The sequence below is a fragment of the Apus apus genome, chromosome 1, assembly GCF_020740795.1.
Source record: "Apus apus isolate bApuApu2 chromosome 1, bApuApu2.pri.cur, whole genome shotgun sequence".
NCBI classification, from domain to species: domain Eukaryota; kingdom Metazoa; phylum Chordata; class Aves; order Apodiformes; family Apodidae; genus Apus; species Apus apus.
The window spans coordinates 140,843,558-140,870,472 of NC_067282.1; the positions used below are offsets into that span (position 1 = coordinate 140,843,558).

The 26,915-nt window shown below is 48.4% G+C and overlaps 1 protein-coding gene across 3 annotated transcripts; it reads left to right on the plus strand.

Annotated features, from left to right (window-relative positions):
• Positions 1 to 876: 876 nt before the first annotated feature.
• Positions 877 to 20,493, plus strand: ADA2 (adenosine deaminase 2). Of its 3 annotated transcripts, none has more exons than XM_051608024.1 (10): positions 877 to 1,039; positions 2,083 to 2,408; positions 5,391 to 5,616; positions 12,145 to 12,355; positions 15,245 to 15,372; positions 16,479 to 16,569; positions 16,874 to 16,982; positions 17,972 to 18,129; positions 18,967 to 19,169; positions 20,102 to 20,493. In XM_051608024.1, the coding sequence occupies exons 2-10, from the start codon at positions 2,096 to 2,098 to the stop codon at positions 20,208 to 20,210; spliced, it is 1,548 nt and encodes a 515-aa protein (XP_051463984.1). In that variant the 5' UTR covers positions 877 to 1,039; positions 2,083 to 2,095; the 3' UTR covers positions 20,211 to 20,493. The 3 variants fall into 3 exon arrangements, with proteins under 3 accessions (XP_051463984.1, XP_051463974.1, XP_051463993.1); XM_051608014.1 differs by having other exon boundaries at positions 877 to 1,035; XM_051608033.1 differs by lacking the exon at positions 20,102 to 20,493 and having other exon boundaries at positions 877 to 1,035; positions 18,967 to 19,173.
• Positions 20,494 to 26,915: the final 6,422 nt, after the last annotated feature.

Genomic DNA, 26,915 nt, shown 5'->3' on the forward strand with positions numbered 1-26,915 from the left:
TGCTGGGACTGATCTTGGTGATAGCAAAGGGTGAAGGGACCAGGACAGGAGGGAAAGCTGGCAGGTATCTGGCTGGGATATTCAGGAGGGTCTGCTCACCCCCCTCTTTCAATCTGTTGCTGTGGTGCCAGCTAATGACATTTAATGTGTCACTGATCAGATTCTACCTTTTCTGCCTCAAAAACACTCTTTGTGACTGCTGTGGGTTGTTTCCCATAGCTTTGGCTTACAGGATCTTTCTTTTTTATTAGAAGAATTAAAATTGTTAACATTTTGATTAAATTAAACCAAATGGACTTTGTTCTCCACTGGAAGCTGCTTATGTAACATCTGTTTTAAATAATTCTAAAACTCAGTCCATTCAACTGTGCAAAATAAAACCGTGAAATTACAATACTTGTTGTGATTTTAAAATAAAGAAGTACATTTTTAAAGAAATAAATCCAGACCATGCCCACCTCTCCCCGATGGAGTCCCCAGGAGCAAGTTTAGCCCCGTGTGCCCGGCGCAGTCAGTCAGATCGATGCCTGCCTGGTCTGCAAGGGCTGGGCAAAACATTTTAAAACAACTTGAACATACGGCTGCTTTCTCAGGTAAAAACGCGTCAGTAAGTAGAGTTTGCAGTGTCGGGGGGAGGGCTGCAGAGATGAGTTAAAGTCTCCGGCCCCATTCTGTGGGGGAAGCTGGAAGGGCTCCCACCAGCCGGCCCCGCTGCTTTGGCCCCCTGGTTCCCAGCCCAGCTCCCTCCAGCCGCCTGTCCGTGTCCCGCTTTCTCATAACTTCCCGTGCCTCCTCCTCCTCTTTATATATTCATGAAGTGGTGGGGACGGGGATAAATAAAAGCTGAGCAAGCCGGAGCGACAGCAGGAAGAGGAACTGTGTGCGCCGGCGGGTCCCCTGCCCTGCACCGCTGGGACGGATCCTGCGGCTTTATCTCTGCTGGGACAGAGCCGGCTTGCAAGGGAGGTAACTGTTCCCTGCTCTTTCGGGCGGCAGCTGGATGAGCTCTGGATGCAAGGAGGAGGAAAGTTAACAGTAAGTGAGTCACTCTCACCAGGGATAAGATAGCGCCTTCTCAGATGTTTGTGTCGCTAAGTTCAGAGCCAGGCCTGACGCGGGGCTGCGGCTAACTCGCCTCCCCCACCTCTGTGCCCAGCAGATTGCTCCCCCAGCACATCTTCATCTCCTGGGACTCACTGATGGGGCGGAGGCTGAGGGGGCTGGAGGCACTAAGGGCGGAGGAGAGGCTGGCAGCGGAGAGCACGTGTGCAAGCAGGGGCTCACTATGTAAATCACAGGGGACCGCTGCAAAACGTTGAGCCTTTCTCCAGCCTGCTTTGGTCTGGAGGGATTGGCGTGGAGGGTCACTAAAGCCTGGTGTTGAAGGATTATATTGCAGCTGTGCTTTTTTTGGGAAGGGCAGAGATCTCAGAGTTCACATGTGCCTGTCTCCTGTGATTTCTTACTACTCCCATCGCCTCCTTTCCATCCTCTTCCTTCTGGGATTGCAAGGAAGGGACATGCCTCTGCACTGCAGGGGAAGCCAGGGGTTTTCTGCACATAAATTAACCCCTCTGATAGACTGAATATACTATAGGAGTGCAACAAGGTCCTGACTGCAGGGAATCAGGCTCCGATTAGCTCTCACAGAAAACAAAAGCACCTCAAGTGCTATGGCCCCCTGCTTCCCTCCCTGGGATGCTGGCAGCAGAGGAAGCACCTTGTCACCAGCACCCCTTATTCTGAGGGGCTCCATCACAGCTTGCAAGCTAGACTCCTGACCTCACCATTCCCCTGTTCCAGGGAGAAACCTTTGCCAGGTTGCAGGTCTGTGTGATGTGCTGCCAGCCTGATTTGGGGAGCAACATGTCCTCTCCATCCTGCCCACAGTCTTGCTGTGTGCAGACAGGATCATAGGGAGTGCATGAATGCATAGCCCTAAATACAGGGGACACTGGTACCAAATGCTCCCCTGGTAATGAACACCCAGTTAATCCACTACTTTTACAGTCAGCAGTATGATGTTAAGATGTCACCTTCTGACCTGTACTAGTGCTCCAATTTTCTTTTATTCCCTCACAGGGGCAGTGCTAAGATGAAGCTTCCACCTGGGCAAGGCACAGGACTGGTATACCTGCTCCTGACTTTGGCTTCTCTCTGCCTTTCCATCCCACTCTGGAAGGACCGGGACTCCCTAATGCAGGAGGAGAAAGCCCATCAGACAGGTGGCAATTTGGTGCTGAGTAGACAGGAAGAGCAACTCAGTACAAAGCTTGTAAACCTCAAGAAGGAGGAGGTTGCATCAGCCATGGCTACAGGACAGTTTCCTCCAAGCATGCACTTCTTTCGGGCGAAAGGCCTCATTGATGGGAGCACGGTGTTCCGCATCTTAAAGCGCATGCCCAAAGGTAGGCCTGGCCTGAGGACTGCTGGTCGTAGCCATCCTCCTCTTGTCTTTTGCTTTCTGTGCCAGAGCTGGGACAAAGCATGAGGAAACGTGGCAGACCTGTGGTTTAAGGCAAGCTTGAGAGCTGTAAATTATGCTTGCTGCGTTCCAGGAAGAGCCCGGCCTCTGAGATTGGGTATGGGACAAGAGAGAGAGGAAGAGGGGGATGAATTGAATGAATACACATTTCCAGCAATTGTAGCATTTGCTGTAATTACAATATGGAACCTTGAGCCTTTCAAGTGTGGAGAAAAGGCAGAGGAAGCAAAGATAACAAGACATTGAATGCTCATATTTGTTCAGCATGTTCCAGCCAGGGCCTATCCTTTTTCCATGCATACCACAGGTGTGCTACCAGCCTTGCCTTAGCCCAATTCTTGGCCAAAAATGCTGTATGTCCCAATAAGTTTTTGGGCAGGTGGTTTTGTAGCAGGGCTGGAAGTCCACTAGACAGTCTGGGGGCACTAGAGGAAGGTGCTTCCTCCAACATAGCAAGATTTTTGACTTGTGGAATGGAAGTCAAGCCTGTGTTGATGTGGCCTTCAGAACATGATAAAGAACCTGTTGCATTCCCTCACTTAGTCTTTCTTAATCAGGTTATCTTCTGTGCACTTACAGGACATCTCTGCTTATCAGGGCAGGCATTTCTCCTCTTGTCTTTAGTTTAGAGATGTCATTCCTTTCCTGTGGTGCAGCAAGCTCTGTTCTATTGTGCTGCTATGCCCTATACCAAACCAACCCTATACCAAGTTTTTAAGGCATTTGAAACATTCTAGGTTAAATAATGGCATAAATTTGTCCAATATCTTTACCACATCACCTTGTGCATCCTCTGATGAGCAGGTGGGATACAGCAGCATTTGAAAGCTCAGTATTCCCGGTTGTGATGGAAAGAAGGAGAGAAGATTTTTAGCCAAGTGGAAGTCCAAGTCATCTATGATATGTAGCAGGAAGCTTGTGTCCATGTCCCTTAGCCACTGACAGTTCAGTGGAGAAGCAAGAGGTTCAGATGATCACAAGAGGAAGGCCTTGACTCCTACCTGATAAGTTTCTCCCTCTGCATCTTTGGTTCAGTAAGGAAGAATTTGAACAAGGTGCCTTCTTCAACTAAAGATAGAAGACAGTTGCAGCAGACATTGCCAATACCCCCATGACACTATGTCCACACTTCCAGGTGTTGTCTCTTTAGATACAGAGTCCTATCACCTTGTCCACATACCTGCCTGGAAATAGGTTGGTGACCTGCTTTTGAAGATTTTGGAAGCGAGTTCCTTCACAGAAGCATATTTTACTTGAAAGGCTGTGACACTGGCTCATGGATAAGAGCTATCTTCCTCACTTCCCAGCCTCTGGTGCAGGATGAGGATCCCTGGCTTGCAGCTTTCTAATCCATTACCAAAAATGACTGGCATGTCAGAGTGTGCATTACCCTTTCATTGCTGAATTGAACAATAAGGAATTTAAAAGTACCCTCCTCTTCAATGGAGTACCTTTGATATGAGGAAGAAATCAAAACAAAAACAATTAACTTTTCAATCCAGGAGATGCCAAAATAGGTTCTCAGAATCTTTGCGAGAGCTGTAAGCTTTTAGGGCCGAGATCACATCCTTTTAACTCTTTCAGTAGAACTGAGTTTTAGAGTGCTCAGTCTTGATCAGAGCCCTTGGGCAATTGCTGTTGTTTCAAGGACTATTGTAATTTCTGTTGCTGTTCACACAGGAAAGTGATCTAGACATCTGTGGCATGTCTATTCTGTCAAAATAGCTCTGGTGAGAGCAGTAACCACAGTTGCCCAGCATCTAAACACTCAGACCCTCTATAGTGAGATTATAGGCATTACAGCCTGTATTAGATTAGTCCACTATAGATTGTAGTCTTGAATTTTGCCTAATGTCACATGCATACCAGTCTTGTTTTGTTCCTCCTCCTCATGTTCTCCCTTTTCCCTCCACTAAGGGCATCAAAGCTATTTTGACTATGAGGTCTCCCCTAGGCTAGTAAAATACATACATGTAAGACTTCAGCTCTCTCACAGTATCTTTCCTTAACAAAGGTGAAGTTTAGTTCAAGCACAAATAACAGAAGAAGTCTTTGCAAAAGGAGAGATTTTAGCAAAATGAAAAGATGGGCTGAGGAAGGTGAGCATGCAGAGGATGCTTCCTATGCAGAGGATGCTTCCTACGCCAGGAAGACTGGCAGTTGTCAACATACTGCACAATAACAGAGCATCCCAAAGACCCTTTATGCTGACCAGCAACAGATGTACAATGTAAGCAAGCACACTTTTGATAAGGGATAGAAATAGATGATACTTCTGCATCTGAGTACAATTCCCCGGTGTGCCATGGCCTAGGATTTTGGTGTATGCCAGAGTTTCAAAGAGATGACAGAAGAGACAGACCAGATAAAAAAAAGAAAACAAACCAAACACAAAAAAACCAAAACAAAAACAAAACCAACAAAAAAACCACAAAAAAAAAAAAAGAGGCTGGGATTCAAACAGCACAGATACAGAGGCTTGCTTCAGGTCTGCCACTCAGCCAGCATGCCTTGTAAACTGCTGCCTACTGTGTGAGTTCCTCTTTAAATCAGTGGGGCCTGAGCCAGCTCACAGCAAAGTCTGTCTAAAAGACCTTTAATATCTTGGAGTATTTTTCATCCCAGTGGAGAAGCAGAGCTCCCTATTGATTTCCTCCCTCCCTTTGCTCCCAGGGAGCAGTCACACTCTGCCTGCCCCATGTTTGATGTGGAGGGGGCCACATACCCCAGCATGGGGGAGGCAGAGTAGCTACTCCATCTCTCAGCTTGGAGAGGTCACTCACAGCTATTTAGAAGCACTTCCAGATGCCCCTGGATAGCCAGACTTTAAATATTATCACATTAAAACTCCATTCCTTCTTTTCAACCACCTTGTGTCATTGGGATATACTTTTCTTCCCACCAGGTGCTGTCTTACACCTGCACGACTATGCCATCCTGAGCGTGGACTGGCTGGTGTACAATGCCACCTACCTCCCCAACTGCTACATCTGCTTCACCAACACAGGCACCGTTCGATTTCACTTTTCCAAGCCTCACCCTCCTCACCCAGTACCAGCCCAGTGTTCCCAGTGGGTTTTGCTGGAGACCTACCGTAAACAGCTGCACAATGTGACTGAGTTTGATAGCAGGTGAGTGAAGAGGGAGTTGTAAGCCTGGCAGTACTTCACAATAGCCTTGTGTATCCAGCAGGATCATTCTGGTCCAACTTTCCCATTTGCTTGCTGCTCTGAAAGTGGGAAACTGTTTAGGGCTGCATACACAGAACAAGCCAATAGTAATATAAGACTTTCAAGGTTGCAGCATTGAGTACACCAGAGTCAGAAACCATAAAAATTGAAGTTTCCTGTGCATGCTCACTCTGGTCCTTCGCACAGACATGCTGAAGACAGGGGCTTAAGTAAATTTATGTGACCTGCCCCCACCACTCCTCAGCACCCAGGCTAGATTTGCTCCCAAAATGGGACAGGGCTGCATTGTGAAAGGCCTTGCCTTATCCATTGAGGTGCCCTGGAACAGGATAAGGAAGTCAGGTAACTGAGGAACAGGCTCTCCCCAACAGCAAAGAAGGCATTTGTGAAGTCATCATCTTGGGCAAACTATTTATGTTAGTTAACACACTCACAAAAAAACCCCAGAGCAACCCCAAAAAAATCCCCCAACCCAGCCTCCCCATTCTTGTTTTCTGAGAGCTCTCTTCAAAACCCCACTAGTACTCACCACACTGAAGTATGGGGATGAGACACTCATTCTCAAGAGGACCCTCAGGCACCAAGAACTGCAACATGCCCTCCTACCCTCAGACAATAGGTTAGGTCTCAGCCTGGGCACTGGCTGAGCCAACAAACCCTGCACACAGGTCCTCCCTGGTAGCACTCCTCCCTTGACACCCTTCTGCTAACAAAGCTTCTCCCATTTTGGGGGAGGCCCCCTATGCCTGTCCAGGAGCTCACACCTCAGATAGTTCCCCAAGGCATCACTCACTCTCTTCCAGGAGCTCCTCACCCTTTGCTGCTGGCAGCCTTTTATCAGGACCAGGTGTTAGTTGGCTGCTCAGCAGCCACTTAACCATTTAATCACTTACTTGTGGATGGGAATGGTTTGGTTCCCTCTCCAGCCAGTGGTATTAGAATTAGGGAACCATGTCTCCCCATCCAGGGGCTGTGGATCCCAGGGAAAAATCCTGCCAAAAAGGTCAGGAGGAAGCATGTAGTTCTGCATGGTGTGTGGTGGGCTGGAGAGAGCAAGCTAAATAATGCATGGAGTCAGACACTGAGTGATGAGGACAAAGGAAAATACTGAGTAGTGATCCACCCAGAGGGCACTGCTGTCCTCAGCGCTCCAGGGGACTGGGATCCCATGGGAAAAAATACTGCGGGGTGTCATGTAATTAAAGACAGTATTGCCATGCTGACATACAAGGGGAAGGCTGGATTAAGATGATATGGGTGACTGTAATCATGGCATTTCCTAAGTGAATCTTCATGGATTTTTACTGTAGTGCTCTTCAGTAAGGGTGTGTGTTCTTAAATAGAGACCTATTAACACTTAGAGAGCTGATATCCCCTTCACCTGGAAGCTGTCTGGGCTCTGGGCTCTACAGATCTGGGAAGGAGGTCAGGCTGGGCTGAGGAGCTGCCAGACCTTTGGCATGGTATTGCCTTCCCTCTCCAACCACATGAAGAGGCAAGGCAGAGGGAAACTGACTCTCCAGGGCATTCACTGCCACACTCCAGCACTTCCACAAGAGAAGGAGAAGGTAGTGCCAGTCCCAAGGTTCCTGCCTTTTTGTGCTCCGAGGCTCAACTGCCCTGACATATGACAGAATAAATAAGATCCAGTGAGAAGTCACTTACACCTTCCAAAGAGAAAACTGGTTCTCCATTAGCTCCCTTCCATTTCCACTGGGAGTGATGATGAGGGAAATATTGTGGCACCAGCTCTCTTCATCCCCACCAGGAGACCCATAAATAATGTGCAAGAGACTGGATTTTGAAACAGCTTCACTTCCTTCAAGCCCAAGCAATCACACCGAGTATTTCAGAACTGCCTCAGGACCAACCCTTTGTTGTATTTGGTTTTGCTTGTACTTCCATAGACTGACATCTCTTTCTGGCTGGGGCTAGAGGCCATGCCACCCTGTACACCTGGGTGGGTGGAGCTGCTCCTTGGTTCCCTATGGTCCTGTTTGGGAACACCACTACTTTTCAGAGGCAGTGTTATCACATTCCTCTTCTTTTGTATTAGTTGTCTGGCAACGTCTAGTAGCCACAAGTCAGAGCAGGACTTCAAAGTGGCAGGCACTGCACAGGGACACAAGACAGACCCCACAACAAGGACCTCCCCAAAAGCAAAGGGGAAACCAAGGCAGAGACCAATTAGGTGATTTTCCTCAGCAAATGTGTGCTACAGCCAAGTACAAACTTGGATCTCTTGCATCCTGGGTGATCAGACTTACTCATTTGACTATGTTGCCCTTCATTTGTTGCCCTTCTATGCCCATCACCACAAAATCACAGGGGAGTCATTGAACATAATTTGCAAACACATGAACAACAGCCACATTGAGGCGCTTCCCCTCCTATTTTTGTCTAATCCCTGGGTACTAGTCTAGGGGTTAGGAATGTTTTTTGGCCGCCTGGAAATAGGTCTCTAGCCAGGAATAGGCCCCAATCTGTTCTGCTTCTCAGTTTCTGGAAACTCTCCCAGTCTCTTGAACATGTGCATCCCAGGCTACCTCTTTCCTGCACTCTTCTTTGCCCTTGAGTACTGACAAACTGAGAGAAAGCAGATGTCAGAGGAAGGAACGGATGGATAGTTGGGTGGTTTCAAGAAAGTATCAAGGGAATATGGCAGCAGGGAAGGGCTTTCATGCAAGACAGGGTAGATCAGCAAATGTGAAGGGAACAACGGGAATGTTTCTGAGAGGCTGCTCCTCTTTCACCTAAGTGCATTCCTGGCCAGGAAGGGGTGAGGGAAAGAGGTAACTGCATTACGTTTTTGCTGTTTGCATTTTTAGGTACATATGCCTACGTATGGGTGTGTGTTTTGGAAGGAAGTCTTTTTGTTTGTTTCCCTCAAAAGAAGGTTTAATCATTCCTATTCAAAACTCACATCCTATGAGCCAAGACCCCAGAGTATTCTGTTATTGGTGGGCTTCCAAAAGGATGCTATTATGAGAGTCAGGAGACCATGGGCCAGGAGACAGTGAAAGGAAGGGAATTTTGCTTTGAGACTTAGAAGAAAAAAAATCTCAATTTATTTACTTTACAATCTGTTACAATATAGGAGAATGCAATTTTTTTTCCTCAAGATGCAACATAATGGCCACAGCCTCTAAGGCAAGAGCCTGGCCCTAGATATTTAGAGAAACAACGTTGACATTCCAGATATTTGCAAAATACCACTGCACACCCTCCCCCGCCAGCAGCCTGAGGATTAAGGCTGTGGCCAGCAGCACAGCTCCAGCAGCCCAGTGGAGCTTTCTATCACCAGGATGAAATCATCTGTGAGGGAGCTGACACCATGGCCGAGGCTACAGGGACAACTCCCCTGGGCACTAACGGCTGCCCGGACCACCATCACCTTCCCCTCTGTGTCCCCCAACTGCCTTATCTCACAGAGAAACTGGGCAGTGTGTGCATTACAAGGGAGAAAAAAAAAATTTAAAAAAAAAAGAGAGAGAGAATAAAAATCCACTACAGAAACAAAGCACTCTGCTCCCTCTACAAGTCTCCCCTTGGGGAGGAGAAGAAGAGGGGACGAGAGAGAGAGAAAGCGAATGAACCACATGTGACAGATGTTAGTCACACTATTTAATGCACCACTGGAAGACATTCAGATACTATGGTGAGGAGAGGGGTATAATTACCCATCGAGAACAGAAAAAGAAGCAAGAAAAAGAATCCCTTTAAAAACAAGGCAACAAAACCCTTTGCTTCTGCATTATATAGCACAAGAAAGCAAAGCAGTTGGGGGAAAAACAAAACAGGAAAAGAGAAAGCAAAATGACAGCTGAAAATAAGTAATCCTTAGCTGGTCATTTTATCTGTGCCCCTTTGGGCATATGGATTGCAATAGCATTGTTCAGTGCATATATGACATGACATGGAAGGCTATTTGTAGTCTGCACCTGATCACTGTCGAGGGCCCATTCCAGAAAAGAAGCAAAAAATGTGTTTATGAAGCTTTGCTTCATCTGCATGAGCTGCTGATGACAAAAGCCCCTGAACCCCTAGGAGATTATCCAGTTATCAAGGATGGATCGCTATGACGCAATAAATCTTCGACAGCTATAGGGATCAATAATCAGTCTCAAAGGGAAGGGGATTATAAAAAAAGCACGACTTGATTTATGTGCTTTTAGGAGCTGGGCAGCGTGGGGATTTATTGATGTTTCTAGCCCAAGAGCACAGGCTAAGTAAACAACCACAAGTTTGTACAGCTAGATTTAAGGGCAGGGAGGGAAGCCCTGTGCACGCTCATTGCTGGAGGAGCCGACTTCTCACAGGACAAAGGGAGAAGGCAGTGGGAGCCCAACTAACCACCCTTCCTTATCTGAAACGGAGCTGCGTGGGGTGGCGAGAACAGGCTTGCATGGCCTTTTGATCCACAGGGAGGTTTTTTTTCCCTAGGAGCTTGCAGGGCTGGTGGGAACAGCCCCGCTCGGCTCTCAGCTTCAGGCAGGTGCTACCGCTGGTATGTGGGCTTGGCGAGGAGCTGCCCTGTGGCCAGGAGGGGAGCGGAAAAGTCTCTTTTCCCCAGCTCTTCCCACATGAAACTTCCTCTCCCGTCCCTGCTGAGCTGCAGCGCAGCCTTTCCGCTGGCAGCTGGCCTCGTCCACAGCTCCAGCAGTTGGATCAGCACCTTCATGATGCCCCTGGCTCCTGCATTCCTGGTTTCTAGGGTGAGGCTGTGGTGTCTCCCGCTGCTGTGCGCTCCCCACTGCCTGCTGGAAACGCTGCCTGCCCCTGCCATGGTCCAGCTCAGCCCCCTTCGGTTGCATGGATTACTGACCAGTAGCTGGGGTCCCCCAGTGTCCTGTGATAATGGCACCAAAGCCCCTATTGTAATGCGGAGGAGGGTAGAGGGAGTTGCTGTGGAAACCTTAACTGTGAATTTTCCTGGCTGTTGAGCATTTAAAATCTCATCCTTAATGGGGCACGAGCATCTCTTCATGTACAGTTTTGCTTCTAAAATTGCTCCCAGCAAAGAAATTAACAGAGTGAAGAAGAAATTAAACTGTAGCTGCTGGAAGGTGGTCCTTGGAGAGTGAAACAGCAGGCAAATGCTGAGAGGATGGGCTCTGCTTCATGGGTAGGATGGAGTGACTCAAAAGGAATGTCCCTGCCTGAGAAGTCTTAGTTTATGAGTTTGGACCAGATCACATTTTACATCTGCGGCAGGGAGGTTTTTAGTTCCATCCACAGAAGTCTCCTGGAAGAAGATAATAAGAGCACAAATCAAACCCACACCTCCCATATAACAGAGCCGAGCACTGCATGAGAATGGGGGCCAAGACATCAAACAAAAAACATTATTAAAGATTAGTAGCTGTTACCAAGAGGAAACAATATAATTGGGTGAAAGATGAAGCATGGTTGAAGGCATTTATTTCTGAACCTGCTTAGTCCCTGATGCTAGATAAGCATCAGGCCTGGCCAGACTGGTAAGCCCACCTCCCTGCAAGCAACCACCTCTGTAGCTTACTGCAATGGCTTCAGTTTGTCCACCCAGGAATGAAGTTAATTATCCCTGTATTGCCATTTAGACTTTGCCAACCGGCCTGGAAAATTTATTATGAGCTCCTCTTCAGGCGGCCACCAGCAGTTGGAGGAGAGCTGTTGCCAGAGGCAAGGCTTTGGGCGGGATGAAGGCTATAAGCTTGTCAGAGGACAGTTGCAGCACAGATGCTCACCCTGTCCTGAGTGCAAGATGTAGCCCACAACTAGATAATCTTGCTATTACTGGCTCCCTGAAACTCTGCTTGACAAAACTACCCACCACCTCTTTGGATTTCTGAAAGAAGCTTATACACCACCTGAGCCTATGGAAGAAATAAATGTTTCCTTCTCACTAAGGAAAAGTCAGGACCTGCAATTCTTATCAGTTGTTCCCAGCAGATGAATCTGAAGAAGTTGTCTGCAAGGCAGGCAGGATATTGGGTTTGGTCCACTGAGGGAGAAAGGACTTCTGATTCACAATAATTTCCTTCATTTATATTAGATGACATATTTTGACAATATATAGTACAAGGTCAAGTTATAGACTTAGTGAGCAGGTGGCAGAAAAATTACCTGAATGCTTTCTAGTTGCACCACACATTGTTGGGCCCGTTGTACTGCAGCTCCTACAGGCTCTGAGTTAGATCCTAGTCCCTTATTGTGGCAGGAATGTCTCTGCACCTTGTCTAGGTCCTGCCCAAAGAACATGTGCCTTCTTCAGCACAGCCACTGCCCTGCTGCAGCCCAGAGCATGAAGGCTGTAGAGTGTCATGTCCACAAAACTTGGTTGCTGACAATGAAACTCACACCTATCTTGGAGGAAACCTATTTCCTCCTGTACTGAACACCCAGCTGCCAGCCAGGGCTTTTTTGCATGCTGAAAGCCAGTTGCCATGTTCTTCTCATTCCTCCTCTTCTCTTTACCCTTTTCTACAGCTTGCTGAGAAACTTGACCCTGGTGACAGAGACCCCTGAGCTGGCCTACCCTTCTCAGACTTTCATCTGGAAAAGATTTGAAGAAGTCTTTCTCATTGCCTCTGGACTTATCTGCTATGCACCTGTGTTCAAGGCCTATTTCTACCAGGGGCTGCTGGAGCTCTATGAAGATAATGTACAGTATGTCGAGATAAGAGCCATCCTGCCTACGGTACGTATTTTTTGGCTTCTATAGTATTCTCCATAACTTTTCTCAAGCCCTATCTTGAATTTATTTTTTGGATGTTTGCATACCTGCCCTTCTAAGGATGCTGGAAAACCTTGATCATATTCAAAGGTCTTTGTTGGAGATTTGCATAGGCAAGGGCTTGAAAGTGAGAGACGCTTTGTTCTTAATGGCTAAGGAAGATACTAACTGTGGCAACGGTACAAAACTCCATTGTACAGCCTGACTGGGAGCTGTGTCAAAATCTTGCTGGTTGGGAAGATGTATCTCAGATTTTTTCTGCACCAGAATCACCTGTTGGCTCTTCTGGGACAACTTCTCATCTTGAATAGAGCCTTATTCTGGAATAGCTATGTTATTTTAAATCCGTGGCTTATTTCAGAAGAATTTATCTGAACAGGCTAGTAAACTGATTGGCAAAGCAGAGTATTTCATAGTTTGCAGACAAGCTAAAATTTTGGCTATGTATGTGAAGTTTGAATTGCTCCTTTCATCACCACTAATGCTAAAATATCTTGGTGATAGTTATAGCCTTTCTCCCTGTATATTACCTGGAGCTGCTCAGGTTGCCCTATAATCCTATGCTGCCCCAATGCCTTCCCAAACACCAGCAGACCCCACCCATTGTTCTTTGGCTATAATGGTTATCACTTTCTCAGTGGCAGTTTCTACACAGCAGGCACACCTGCTCCATACAGTTCTCCAGCCCAGCTGCAAGGAGCGTGGCATGTGGGTGGGAGCTCTGTCAGAGAGGAAGATGCCTTACTGGAACAAATGAACCTGGGCACTGCTCCTTGCTACACCACCTGCCTCTGTATTCTTAACAGTCCATTGCAACAGGAATGATGCTGCTGTGTAAGGTACATCTGGCAGCACCTGCAGGACCAGGCAGTGGTGGCGAGTTGTGCATGGGAATGCAGGCAGCAGCTTGCTGCTGGCACCATGGTGTCCACCAGATAGAGCAGCCATGCTGATGTCTTGCTGGTGGCCTGACTCCCAAACGTGCCTGCCAGCAACTTCCTTAAATCATTTGCCTTGCATGCAATTGCTGGTGGGCTCCAGCCAGCTGCAGATGAATGTCTGTGACCCAGCAACCACCACTGCTGCTGGGCAGGCCTCCGCAGCCATCCTGTCAGCAGACAGGCAGGTGGTGTGACAAATATGGAGGCTGATCTGACTTTGTGCATGCTTCTCCCTTCAACAGCTGGGCAGCAGGGCAGCTAACCCTGCCCTGTTGTGGCTCAGGCTGCTGCCATAGCACAATATGGCTCAGTGTCAGGGCTGCAGGCTGGCACTCATCATGCCTGAGATTAAAAGGGTGTATTGGAGACAAAAAAAAAAAAAAAAAAAAAAAAAGAGGAGAAGACCACAAAGCTTATACATATCTTTACTTTCCTGGGGGTTGGTCATGAGCCAGTTGCTCTGAACTCCGTCACAATCTGTCTTTGGGGTACCTGGAAAGAGAAAATAACAGCAACGTCAAAATTCCTGTGCTGTGAGACAGCAAGAATGCTGGCAGCCCCCCAGGTCACACAGGTTTCCGGGCCAAGAGTATCTGTGATGATACGAGTGTGTGGGCCTGACTGGAAAATACCCTGCATTTACCAGCAGCCCTTAGACATGGTTGTAATGTCTTTTGAAGAGTGGCTTGGCAGGGAAGATTTGCTTCCCATCCAGCCCCTAACTCTGGCTCCAGAGCCCTCGGGCTTGCTTGTACCCAGCAGTTCAGCTTGCTGTGAGGTACAGGCAGGCTGGCTGCCTGTAAGCCCAGGGAGTGCTGAGGGGCTGTGAGGGGCTGGAGGTCAAACGCTTGGTTTGGCTGGAGGTCCTCTATAAAGCTGGGACAACAGCACTGACATTCTGCAAAAGCTCACCGTGCAGCAAAGCCTGCCAGAAGCAGCCCCTGAAGTAAAGTAAATGAAAGTCAGGATTTAGTGCAAAACAGCAAACACTGCAGAAAAGCCCCCCAAAGCCAGCTGTGTTTTCAAGTTCAGCTGTGTGAAGTCTCACATTCCCATGGGTTGCTGCAGGGGAAAACTCCCTCTGCGTGTGTGCCTGCAAGAGGGATGAGGAGCATTGCTGCAAGGGGCGGCACTGGAGGGGAAGGAAGAAGGTGGAGTGGACCAGTTGAAGGGTAAAGCAGAAGGGTGAAAAAGAAAGTGAGAAGGACAAGAACAGAGGGAGTGATTTCAGCCACTGCTTGTGAGCAACTCCAGGCAAGGCCTCTGTAGGTTGGTATTGCCTGGGGCATGATGGGTCTACACCCCTGCTGTATATCCCTGGTAGTGAGGAACTCATGAAGTGAGTTGATGAGACAGAGCATGCCAAAAGGATTATTTTTTCCAGTTTGCAGCCAGAGTACTGGGAAAGCCTGGTGAGACTAAAAGACTGACTCAAGGTCACAGAGCAAATCGCTGGCAGAGGGGAGCAGAAGTCCAGCCCAGCTGGGAGTTTATGGAGCTCAGCTCTCATGTGCCTTGGGGCTGCCTTGGCTGACAGACTGCCACTGCAAGGCACAGAGCGTGTGTGAGCTGCCAGACGGCTGGACAAAACAGTCCGGCATTTGATACAGACATGAGTAAGAGGTCATGGTCTCCTCTGGGTACTCAAGGGCACTTGCTTGCCATGTCTGAACATGGAGGAACTTGTCTCTTGTATCACAAAGGAAGAAGGAAAACCACTCCTTGACTGCTGCCAGGCTGGTAAAGACTTCATAGCAGAAAATGTTCTGCACAGATTTAACTGCTTTTTTCTGCCCTGTTGCCAGGACTGCAGCACATTGCTTCTCCCAAGGCTTTCTTCAGTTCATTTCTCCCACCCTCCAATAAAACACCCCTTTCAACTTGTGTTTACTATGTCCTTTTCCTCTTGCAGGTGTATGAATTGGATGGCACCCGGCACAATAAATCATGGTCTGTGGCAACCTATCGAGAAGTCACCAGGCAGTTTGTAAAGGAGCATCCTGACTTTCTTGGAGCCAAGATTATATTTACAGCACATAGGTAGAGGATGAGCAGGGCTAAAACCTCCTGTGTGTGGCTGGCAGCAGTGGGGAGAGAGGGGTCCAGGCAGTGCCAAGAGAAGCAATGCTGAGGGCTGGGCTGAAGTGCTACACTTGGTCAGCAACCCCTGCATGTTCCATCACACCCAAAGTACTGACTCCCAAAGCATCCCCTGGCACATGTAAAAGGCTGGGGATGAGAAATGATCTATGTAAGTCTGCGTATGTGCAATGTGACCAGGGTTAGCTTATGGCGTGCAATGGGGAGGCAGGTGCCTGAGCCCTGGGTGTGGGAATGACCGAGGGGAGGGCTGCTTGCGTGCATGTGTTCAAGCTGTGCATTCTCTCTTCCCGAGCCTGGACATACTCCTCCTCTCTGCAGAAGCTGGAGCAGTGAGAACAGTGCCCGAGTATGGGCACTCAGTATTGCAAAGGTCCTCCTGTGTCCCTGCAAAAGCTGCTCTCCCGGCAGCCTTTGTACGGTATGTTCGTGCTGCTGTTCGCAGGCGGGCACGAGGCTGGTCTCCAAGTCAGCCAGATGCCACGAAGTCATGTGAGGTGATCCTGAGCAAATATAACAGAACTTTCAGCAGCATTTACTCACTCTGGCTCTGCATTATATTCTTTCCAGTTCAGGGCTGGCTTGCCTCTAGCCAGCTTGGTACGGACACTCTGTCTGTAAAATGCACTGTGATGTTTAAGTCCAAGAGGGCTGAAAGAAATCTAAATGTAAAGCTCTCTTTAGAAATGCAACTACTGTCCCATCTCCCAGCAAAACAGTTGAATGAGAAAAAATTACACATTTTATCTTGATGCTGTTGTGTTCCCTGCTTGGTAGATGGGAAAAGCCAGTGAGTCTTAGACAAGCATGCCTCAACTCAAGTGACAGCAGGGTCTAGCCAGGCATTTCCTGGTCATTCAGGGGTTTCCTTTCATAATATCAATTTTCTACTGCTGTTACTCTGGAGACCTGAAGCTGGTTGTCAGATTCAGGAGCAACTTGCATTTTAGAAATACCCCTTGAGGCGCCATTTCACAACTCAAATCCAAAGAAGGCAGGCCTGTGGGAGTGAGCCTCTGCACTGCTTTCTCTCTCTTGCTCTTTAGGATGCTGAATGTTTCCCAGATTAAAGAAGCCATCGTCACTGCCATGGCACTCAGAGCCCGCTTCCCAGACACCGTGGCAGGCTTCGACTTGGTAACCATATTTCTTCTGTGGCTCTGAGTTAACCCCTAGAGGTGCTATAAAATTACATATATAATATGGCATATATTTCATACTGAGCCAGGTCCTCTGCTGCTGTACTGAAATCAGTGTAAATGAATCACAAATCCTCCAGCTAAGGATTTTGCTGAGAGTAATTGACAAAATCCCCAGAAAGGATCAGCTCCCTACCCTAGAGCATTGTGATTTCAGTACAGCTGGCACCTCGATGATTTACAGCTGTAAGTCCCACCATCTTCCAGAGCACATTCAAAAATACATTTCCTCTTTCCCCCAGGTTGGTAACGAGGATGAAGGTCATTCTTTGTGGGACCTGAAGGATGCCTTGACCATCCCATATTCCCTTGGGGTCAACTTGCCATACTTTTTCCATGCTGGGGAGACTGGTAAGCATGAGGACTCAAGGCCTGTTGTTGCTTGCAAAGGCAAGAGGTGAAGTCTTGCAAATCACAGAAGGAGTAAGCCTGGCTGTATCAAGATAATTTGGGGCGATGTGTACACTCACGTGTGTAATCAATTTTCCTTGTGCTTCTCCTGGTATCAGCTTATTGCTGTTGCATTCCTACATGGCACCTCCTCAACCTGTTCCCATCTCTTGACTGTAGGCATCATGTTGCTCAGTGTCTTTGCCCTGTGTGCAACACGGGGTCATGCTGCAAGAGTTATTGCTGGTGTAACATAGCCATTTCCGCCTTGGAGCAGTGCCTACCTCCCGTCCACAGTAGCAGCAGAATTCCTCAATCATTATTTTACATTTTAAGGTGCAGGAACATTTTTAAGGTGCAGGAACGTCTGAGCCAGCCTAAAGTCTTAACTGAATACACTCATCAAAGTAACTGGTAGCTGCCCTTCATTACCACAGCAATGTATTATTATTTGCCATGTATTATTCAGTCCATATGGATAAGATTTATCCTAACCATGCATGACAGTTGTGTCTAACTAATGCATCATCCTTATCACATTAACATCTACAAAGAAGATGTCTATGGGTGAACTTGTTACCCTAGGCTCCCTTTATAGCTATGGACAGTAACAGGCACTTCTACAGCATGATACATCTCATACTAATAGATAAACCATTTCCCAGAAATGATTACTTGTCTTCCTTAACTACGAACAGAAACCAGCATGGTTTAGCTTAGCTGTAAGAGCAATACTGTGGACATCTAAAGCCAGTTGGAGATGAGTGGGTATCTCTGTGCTGGGCAATATCCCAGGCAAATCTGGATCCCTGTTTCACTGAAATTGCAAAGTGGTAACTTAGGGCATGAGTAACCTTGCAACTGAGACACTTATTAACAAAACCATCTAGCACTTTGAGAAGATGTGTCTCCTCACAGCACTGCAGTGATTCTTACCTGTCTCTGCTCAGACTGGCAGGGCACCTCTGCAGACAATAATGTGCTGGATGCTTTGCTACTGAATACCAGCCGGATTGGCCATGGACTTGCTCTCGTTAAACACCCAGTAGCCAAAAAATTGTCTCTGAAGAGGGATACTCCTGTGGAAGTCTGTCCCATCTCCAACCAGGTATGTTGGTAAAAGCTTAGGTCTTGGGGCTGGAACACTGGAATGGGATTAACCATAGCACCTAGGAGCAGCAGGGAGCTGGAGTCAGTGAGATGTTTCATCCCATGCAGGCTGGCTTGTTTTTCTTTGCACCACATTGACCTACAGTCTCCTACATAGACACATGGTGTGTATGCATGAGGCTTGCAATTTAAATTCCTATGCAGAGGAACCTGGGAAGGCAGTTGTCCCTAGTGGAGATGAGGCCTGGAGCCATGGAGGTGCCTAAAGAGATGTAATGGAAAATACTCCAAAGCCAGGAGGGGCAAAGGCTGAGAAGCTGAGGCTGCAACTTGGAGTCCTTTGCTTTTGTAGAATCCATAGCCAGGGGGGACTCTTTTGCAACATTAGCATGGTGCCCATCGTCCCCTGGGCACAACAGAAAGGATGCTCTGGGGTAGAGACATACTGGTGTGAGCCTTGAGGGAAGGAACTCTGATACCAGCTCCAGATGTCCTTTGCTAAGTGTCATGACAAATGCATAACCAAAAGACTGTTCCCAAAATTCTCACAATCAAATTGTTACAAATAAACAGAAGTTTTTCACCTCACTAGCCTTGACTTAGGTGATTAATTTAAGAAACCAATCTCCTTGGATAGTCAATGGAGACAAGTAGGCTGCTCCTGCAGCAGTTCAGAGCAGAACACCTAACATGCTCTGAGCAGCCCTCCAGAGACTCTTCCTCCCCGATGACTCCCTGCTGACACAAGCAGGTATGCAGTGTGACAGGTGCCACAATGCAAACGTAGCTACAGCAATAACCTGATGTGGTTTTGTCTTCCACCTTTCCCACTGAGGTTCTGCTGCTGGTAGCTGACTTGCAGAGCCACCCCGCGGCTGCCCTCATGGCTGAAGGACACCCTATTGTGATCAGTCCCGATGATCCCCCTATCTTTGGGGCAAAGGGAGTCTCCTATGACTTCTATGAGGTATTCATGGCCATCGCAGGGATGAATGCTGACCTGAGGACCTTAAAACAACTTGCTCTCAACTCCATAAAGTAAGTTCCTCACCTGTTTTGTCTAATCATAGTAACTCTAATGGGCTACCAGTGTGCTCCCTGGAAACCCACTGAATTTGGGGTTTAGCCCCAGAATCTCTTCCAATACATGAGCTGGGCTTCCATCACTCCAAAGTCTCCTTTGTGGGTCTACTCCAAGGGCAGTACACAGGGACCCCAAAGGCTCCTCTGCCAGTGCCTATGAGTGCCTTTGTCTCATTGTCTTTGTGTATTCCTCCGTTCTCAGTCCTTTGCAAAGTTGTCTCCAGTGCCTGATTCTGGGGATGAGACAAATGTTATAATTTTCTATCACTTGTCTACTTCTGCTCAAATTTGACTTGCTCTGGTGTTTGCAATGGCCCACTGGGGAAACACAGGAAAGAATCTACTAGCATGTAGTTTGGTTGTGTTTAACCATTTTTTCTGTTTATCTGGACAGCTATATACATCCCAAAATAGTTTAGATACGATGCCCAGGGCCTTTCTGCACATTCCTAGATTCTTGTCTGTTTGCCAAATCCCATGCCAGTCCTCATGCCAATTCCAAGTCCCTGCTTGGCCAGGCAGACAATACTCTTATTTCCTACCATTCTGGACCAAGGCCAAGGGATATCTGAAAGCAACAGCAGCGCTGTCTCTTCTGTCCTAATCACCAGGTGCTGCCCAGAGAATCTCCAGCTTTTGCAGATTGAGCTGTTTGTCCTTATGGTGCAAGACTCGGTAGCTGTTGATATGGCCATGATGCTTCTTGTCCCAGTGTGAGCCCAACCAGCAGGAGCTCAAGGCTCTTTACACCATGTTACTCTGTGTGGCATAGGCACATCCTGCAAGGATAGATCTGTTGCAGCTTCCTGCCTTTTCGTTTTGGTCACCAATTTTGAAATAGCTGCTCCCTTGTCTCCTGTCTGATGTGACTTTTCTTCTCCTCGCAGATACAGTGCCATGCTACCGGATGAGAAAGCCAAAGCTAGAGACGTCTGGCAGAAAAAATGGGACCAATTTGTGGCTGACCTCTCTGATAGCTTTTCGAGGGAGCTCTAGAGGGGAAGAGACTCATCTCAGAAGGCATTTGGCAAGCCAGAGCAAGCCAGGCTTATTGCTAAGAGACTGCTTCTTCTGTGTGACCTGAGCAATTCAATGATCCTCAAAGTCTCACCTGGCAATGGGCAGTTCTAGTAAACTAGGCTTAATGCTAAGAAAGAGCTGCACTATCCTGGGAAAGTCATGGACTGGAGGTAAAACAGAGCAGTGAGCCTTTATAGCAGTAACAAAAGAACACCTGGCTCAAAACAGTCAAAACAATTAAAGATTGCCAGCGACCAAATCCTGACATCCTTATTCAGGAAAAACATGCCTTCTAATTAGAGTTAGCAAGAGATTGCCAACATGAGGATCTTTGAATTTTGCCTTATCATTACAAAATGCAGACCTTGTCCGGAAACAGCTAAGACAAACATCCAACCATTTGGGCCACTGACCTTCAGGAGAGCAAGGACTGAAAATTATTCTTGTTAAGTTTAACCCTGGGCCTGCTGCCAAAATAGCACTGCTAGGTTGAAGAACCAGTCATAGGTCTGATGTCTGCTATTTCAGGACGTACCATGGCTGGAAACAAGCTGATGGAACTTGCTCTCAGAACATTTAAGCCTGGTTGCATAGTGAGCATAAAGCCAAAAAGCAGTGCCTTGGTTGCCGACAGGTTTTTTTGCTGCAATATCTTTTCCTGTCCTCTGGCCACAAGGAAGCTAAAACACTTTTCAGCTGAGAAAAAAAAATTCCCAGATCCAGCCTCATTAAAACTGTCGCCCTGCACTGAGCCATGGTAACACAGGCCTCTGCATTTATAGGAAGCACCTTTTGATTTCAGGGGTTCCACTATCAGCCTTTGTTGCCTAACTCAGAGTGCAAATGTGGCCTTATTCAGCCTGTTGGACAGATTTTCACCTTGGAGGAGAACTGCTCTCACACTGTTGATATCCAGTTCATTAACTTGGACCTTTGTAGTTTTCAGTTCTTGGGCAAAAAGGTATTGCAGCAACTACACAATAAATAGTGTCTGGACAAGCAGACTCCCTTTCCTAACAACATCAAAAATACCAGGAGAAAAACTAGTTGCAGGGAGATTAAAAAAGAATAAGTCTTAACTAGGGTGCAAAATAAATTCAGCAAAACCCTTCAGCACATATACTCCAAGAACACAGCCAGAATCAACCAGTACCTCTCTCTGACTTCAGTGCAATCACGCTGGTTTGCATCAGCCAAGGAATAATTTACAAAAGTTCCTGCTGAAAGATGTCTCCCACTTTGGAGCTGCAGACTCTTGAGGGCTGTTGTTTCCTGATCAGACCAGCCTGGGCAAATTGGCTCTCTTTATGTTTTCTGCTAATTGTCCCAAGCTGCCTGCCCATAGTGTTTATTTCCACTGACCTTGGTTAAAACACCTTAGCAGGAGGCAAATGCACTTACTAGAGAAGTGGATCAAGCTGTGCAGCCCATGTATCCCATGTTAAATTGCCCACGTTTCACAGGCTGTGAGTTCATCTCTAGTTATTGCAGAGAAAAACAAAAAACCCACACACCAAACCCCACAACAACAACAACAAAAACCCCCAACAAATAAAACCACAGCAAACCAAAGATGTCTAAGCTGCAGAAGCCAGAAAGGCAAACCACAGGGAGCAAAAAGTGAGAACCTGGTCACAAACCTCACTGACTGTGGGGGTTGAGTGCCTCACACCCTGGCCCTTTTCAGCCACAGCTGCCCCTGCTCCAACTCTCTCTGCCCACACCTTCCTCAGAAGTACCAGCAGCTGCTCCTTGCAGGCTGGCCTTTCCTGGGCCTTGATGCAGGCTTGCTCTCAGAACGAGCTTTATACTGGAGGAGAAGCCAAAGCAGAGACACCTTTCCTCCTCCTCCATGGCTGTTGCACACAGAGCTCAGTTTAAAGTCCACAAGGTGGGCTTTGGTCATGGTCAGATTATAAATGCTGACTTTGGAAATGCCTTATTTGTAATGCTGCTGAGGAAACCTGCTGCAGACAGGTGGAACAGCTGCTAACCAGTGACAGAAAGACCAGTCCCTCTGAGCCCCCGGATCTCTCAGCTTTGCTATACATGGATGGAGGAAGATCTGCTGATTCTCCCTTAAGTGAGCCTTTTTGCTGCCAAGATGAAACCAATTGTTACAGATCCAGTGTGGGAGGAGCTGAGTTTCTCAACACCATTCCTTCCTTTTCCACAGTGAAAATACCTTTCTAGTGAAGAGGTTTCAGCTGTTCCTGCATATGGTCTCTTAAAAGCTTGAACCACTGAAGGCCTTTTACTCACCTGTTGTTCTCCCTCCTCACTACGCACATTAGCAGCAGGGCTAGATCTTCTGTTTGTCAAACACTTGCTGCGACCAGTTTACCTGTTGTCTCCAATTTGTTGGCCATTAACCTACTTTACATCAGGAACTCAGATATGATGTAGCCCAGTGTCTGGAACCACCAGTAAGTGATACTGTTCAGGATTACAGCAAATAAATCACTGGGGGTTTAAAATTGGACAGTCTGAGGTGATCTTTGGATGAAGCCGTCAGAAAGGTGAAACTTGACCCTACAGGGCTCAGTTTGCATTTATGACTAGCCTAGTGATTCCCCTGCTGCTGAAGGTATCCATCTCCGGGTTAGTCAGATGGCAGGAACTTTCCCATCCTGTTCACATGTATTTGAAGATGAACCCAAACTGCATATGGGGGTCCCTGACTCCAGTGGTGAAGCCTTCCTTAGATCTGTCCTTCAACAGGGCATTGCTGTGTGTGGTGACTGCAGCTTCCCAAGAATCCTGTACCAAATTGATAGGCTTTAACCATTTTTAGGGCCTTAGAGGGTCAGATGGGAGGAAGGCTGGCTTGCTTTACTGCTGAGGATAAATTCTTCCTTAGAGGATGCCTTAGTTCAGAGGAAAGGGCAAGCTGAGAAACCCAGACTGCATCCCAACCTCCCTAACTCTTGGTGGGCAAAAAGGGAGGGATTTAGGCTGGACTGTAGCAGTTATGAAATATCAATCTATTCAGATATCCCCAAATCTTTGAGTAAATTTGGCTCCAGGGCTTCACGGAAGCTCAGCTCTTAGCATTCGCATTTCAAAGATTTTGCTGCCAATTTGAATATTTAAACCTGTTTCCACTGTGGGTTTTTTTTCCCTTCCTTGTTAGGCCCATAAAAAGGAACTGGGAATGCCTGTGTTTCATGTAAGGTTTAATCTGGAATGTGCAGTGGTGGAGGGGGGGATGTTTCACATCACTCAGTCTGGAGTACAATTATGAGGGGGTCTGAAATGTCTTCACAGCATGGTGTAAAGGGCAATTTGATCCAGGGGGGTTAACTGCTGTAGAGCCAAGCCCAAGCCACCTGGCAGAGACATGACACAGGTGCCCCAGCCCCCCACTTGCCCAAATGCCACAGTAGCTGCATCCAGCTGTAGGCTGCGTTTTCATACAGAGACCACCCGATGGACAGGACACCTCTCCTACCAGCTAGAGAACCTGAAGACCTGAGATGAAAGAGGTATTTGGACAAGCAAGGATGGATGCAGCCAGGAGGCTGGTGGGCAGTGGAACAGGGCAGACCTAAAGGAGCAGAACGTGCCCCACTTCAGTCTCCATCCAGACTCAGGAGCAAGGAAGTGGAGCAGAAAATCCATGGAAGTTTCTGTGCTGCTTACTTCAAGCAGCCATAGGAATACATCAAGCCTTATGCCTTATCTCCCCCAGTGGTCTCTCCCTGTGGCCTCATCAGGCTGGATTTATTTAAACGGGAGGTGGGTGGAGCTTTGTCTGCAGCACAAGGTGTCACAGGTCTATCGGTGTTTTGTTGCACAGCAGCTCAGACCGCCTCTGGGGCACTTTAGCAAATGAAATGTTTGCCTCCTGGTCACTCACCAGCAGGAAACGGCTGATCTAGCACTAGTGGTTGCTGTCAAAAAATCATGCCAATAAAAACAGAGGAGTAAAGTAGCTGGTTGAAAATAGAGACAGACCCAAGCAAACAGCTAGATCTGTATGTCATGTGAGCCCCATCGCTGCAGTGGGACTATGCAGATGCCAGATGCTAAGTGAAGACCTCTGGCCATAAAACACAGGGCTACAGATGTGTTTTTCACCAGCTCCCGATGCTCACCCTGCTTCAGGTTTTTCTCCTGTAATTCTCTGAATTAAGTCTCTTCACAGGTAGCAGAAGGACATTTTTTTGGCCAGAAACTTATATATCTAATTGGGTCAGTACTTAATTCCTTTCTTTCCAGCCTTGCAGCAGTTGCAGTCACTATCAAGTGTTTTCTCTCTGCTGAGGGACAGGCAGGTGAACGGTCTGACTCTCAATTCTTCTGGCTTGTCATTTTTATCAGGCTGTGTCCTCCCCCTTGGTCATTACAGGATAAGAAAGGCATTTTACTGTATTTCCTCAACCTTTAGCTTGTCCATCATTCCACGAGCAGGCTGCAGCAGAGAAAGAGAAGAGATAAACCAAGGAGGGGGAGGGTTGGTTCAGGCCATTAGAGCCTCTGCAGGAAGAAAAGAGATGGAAGGTACTGATGCTTTTGAGCGGGATGTTAGAAGGTCAGGAAGGGGGGGGTGATGACAGGACTATGAGTACAGGGAAAACAGAGCTGCAAAGTTTACACAGGAACCCACGGGAGAAGGCTGTGGGCAACTGCCTGTTTTGCTTGTCTTTAAAGGCAGCTATGAAAGGGGGTGGGGGAAACATCTAAGTACAGTGTAGACAGGGGAAGAAGAGGGAGAGTCTCCTGTGGGCTGGTGTGAGAAGGGCAGACAGACCATCCTGAGGGGCATTAGGGGATTTGGCTGTTGCCAGATGTGCCGTCATAAGGTCCATCCATGTACAACAGGCAAAATGGGAAGCTCCTAGAAAAGTCACAGAGAAAGTCTCAGCTCTTTAAGGGAAAATTACACCACCAAGCATTTAGCACAGCTAAAGCCTGCCTGCTGGTGTTGGAAGGATATGGGGTTCAGCAGCCAAAGCACAGGATGCAGGGTGCAGCATGTGGCAGCCATGCTACTCTCCGTCCCTGCCACGTGCACCAGGCCCAGCCTGTGCCTGCCCACTGGCAAACTCCCTCTGCGTTGGTTTAAAAATAAGCACTTCAGTCTGTTGGACAGTATTCCTTGCAAAAATAAACACAGCACCTCTGCCAGCCTGCTGGGAACGCTCGCTGAGGCACAGATGCTGCGGGAGCTCCTCCACAGGAGCGGGCAGCCTGGCTGGCAGCACGGCTGCCCTCTCCACCCACCCTTGAGCAGAGGCACCGTGGGCACAAAATCCCCTGCTGACCCCAGGCCCGACCTCCAGCATCCTTCCCTGTGCTGTGGCAGCACAAACCCCACCAGATCTTTCTGCTGCGGCTGATCCACAGGAGGAAAATGCAGCAGAGCACCCAGCGCTAGCGGCGCCAGCGCTGCACCCGGGAGAGGGGAGATTAGAAGCCGCCGCTGCCTTAGCCTGCACCTCCACAGCTCCACTTCCACAGAATCGCAGAATGGTTTGGATTGGAAAGGATCTTAAAGATCACCTAGTTCCAACCCCCCTGACATGGGCAGGGACACCTCCCACCAGACCAGGTTGCTCAGAGCCCCATCCAGCCTGGCCTTGAGCACTTCCAGGGGTGGGGCAGCCACAGCCTCCCTGGGCAGCCTGTTCCAGGGTCTCACCGCCCTCACGCTAAAGAATTTCCCCCTAATGTCTATCCTAAGTCTCCCCTCTTCCAGTGTAAAGCCATCACCCCTCATCCTATCACTCCATGCCCTTGCAAAAAGCCCCTCCCCAGCTTTCCTGCAGCCCCTTCAGGCACAGGACAGGCCGCCAGGAGGTCTCCCCGCAGCCTTCCCTTCTCCGGGACCGAACGCCCCCAGCTCTCTCAGCCTGTCTTCACAGGAGCGCTGCTCCAGCCCCCCTGACCGTCTCTGTGGCCCTCCCCCCGGACTCGCTCCAGCAGTCCCACGTCCTTCCCGTCTGGGAGCACAGCACCCCCCCCGTCCCTCCGACCAGCCCCCGCCATCCCCCCCGCCCCTTCCCCGCTCGCCCGGGCCCAGCCGCCCCGCGCCCGCGCCGTGGAGCAGAGGCGCCCCCCGGTGGCCTCGGCGGGACGTACCGCCCCGGCCCGGCCCGCCTGAAAGGCCAAACCGGGCGGACAACAGCCCCCCCCCTCCCCGGCCCTGAAAGCGCAACAGCTTAGGCTGCTGCCGGAGTTTAAAAACAAAACCAAGCAAGAAACCAACCAAAACCGAACCCACAAACGCTCCCCCGAAAAAACAGCCTCAAGGGTATTGAGATAGGCCGGACACTGTCCCTCCTGCGGCAGGGAACTGGCGAGCTGTCTCTGTCACGGCTGCTCCCCAAGCCTCAGGCACAGGAAAGGGGTGAAACTACCCTTGCAGTGGACAAGAAGGGACCGGCAGACCCCAGCAGTGCAATTTGGTCAGCCGGGTTTCAGCGACTAGGGGTGCTGAGAGTGGTAACCAAACCAACCCGTCTCGCTTGCAAGTCCTTGTAGACTTCAAAGGCCATAAATCCGTGTCAGCCAACACTCCAGGCAGAAATCACAGCAAATCAATCATAATCAAAAGAAGCATGACCATCGGGTTGAGGGATGTGATTCTCCCCATCTACTCGGCCCTCGTGAGACCCCCAGCTGCAGCACTGTGTCCAGTTCTGGGACCCCCAGCACAGGAAGAACATGGAACTGTCT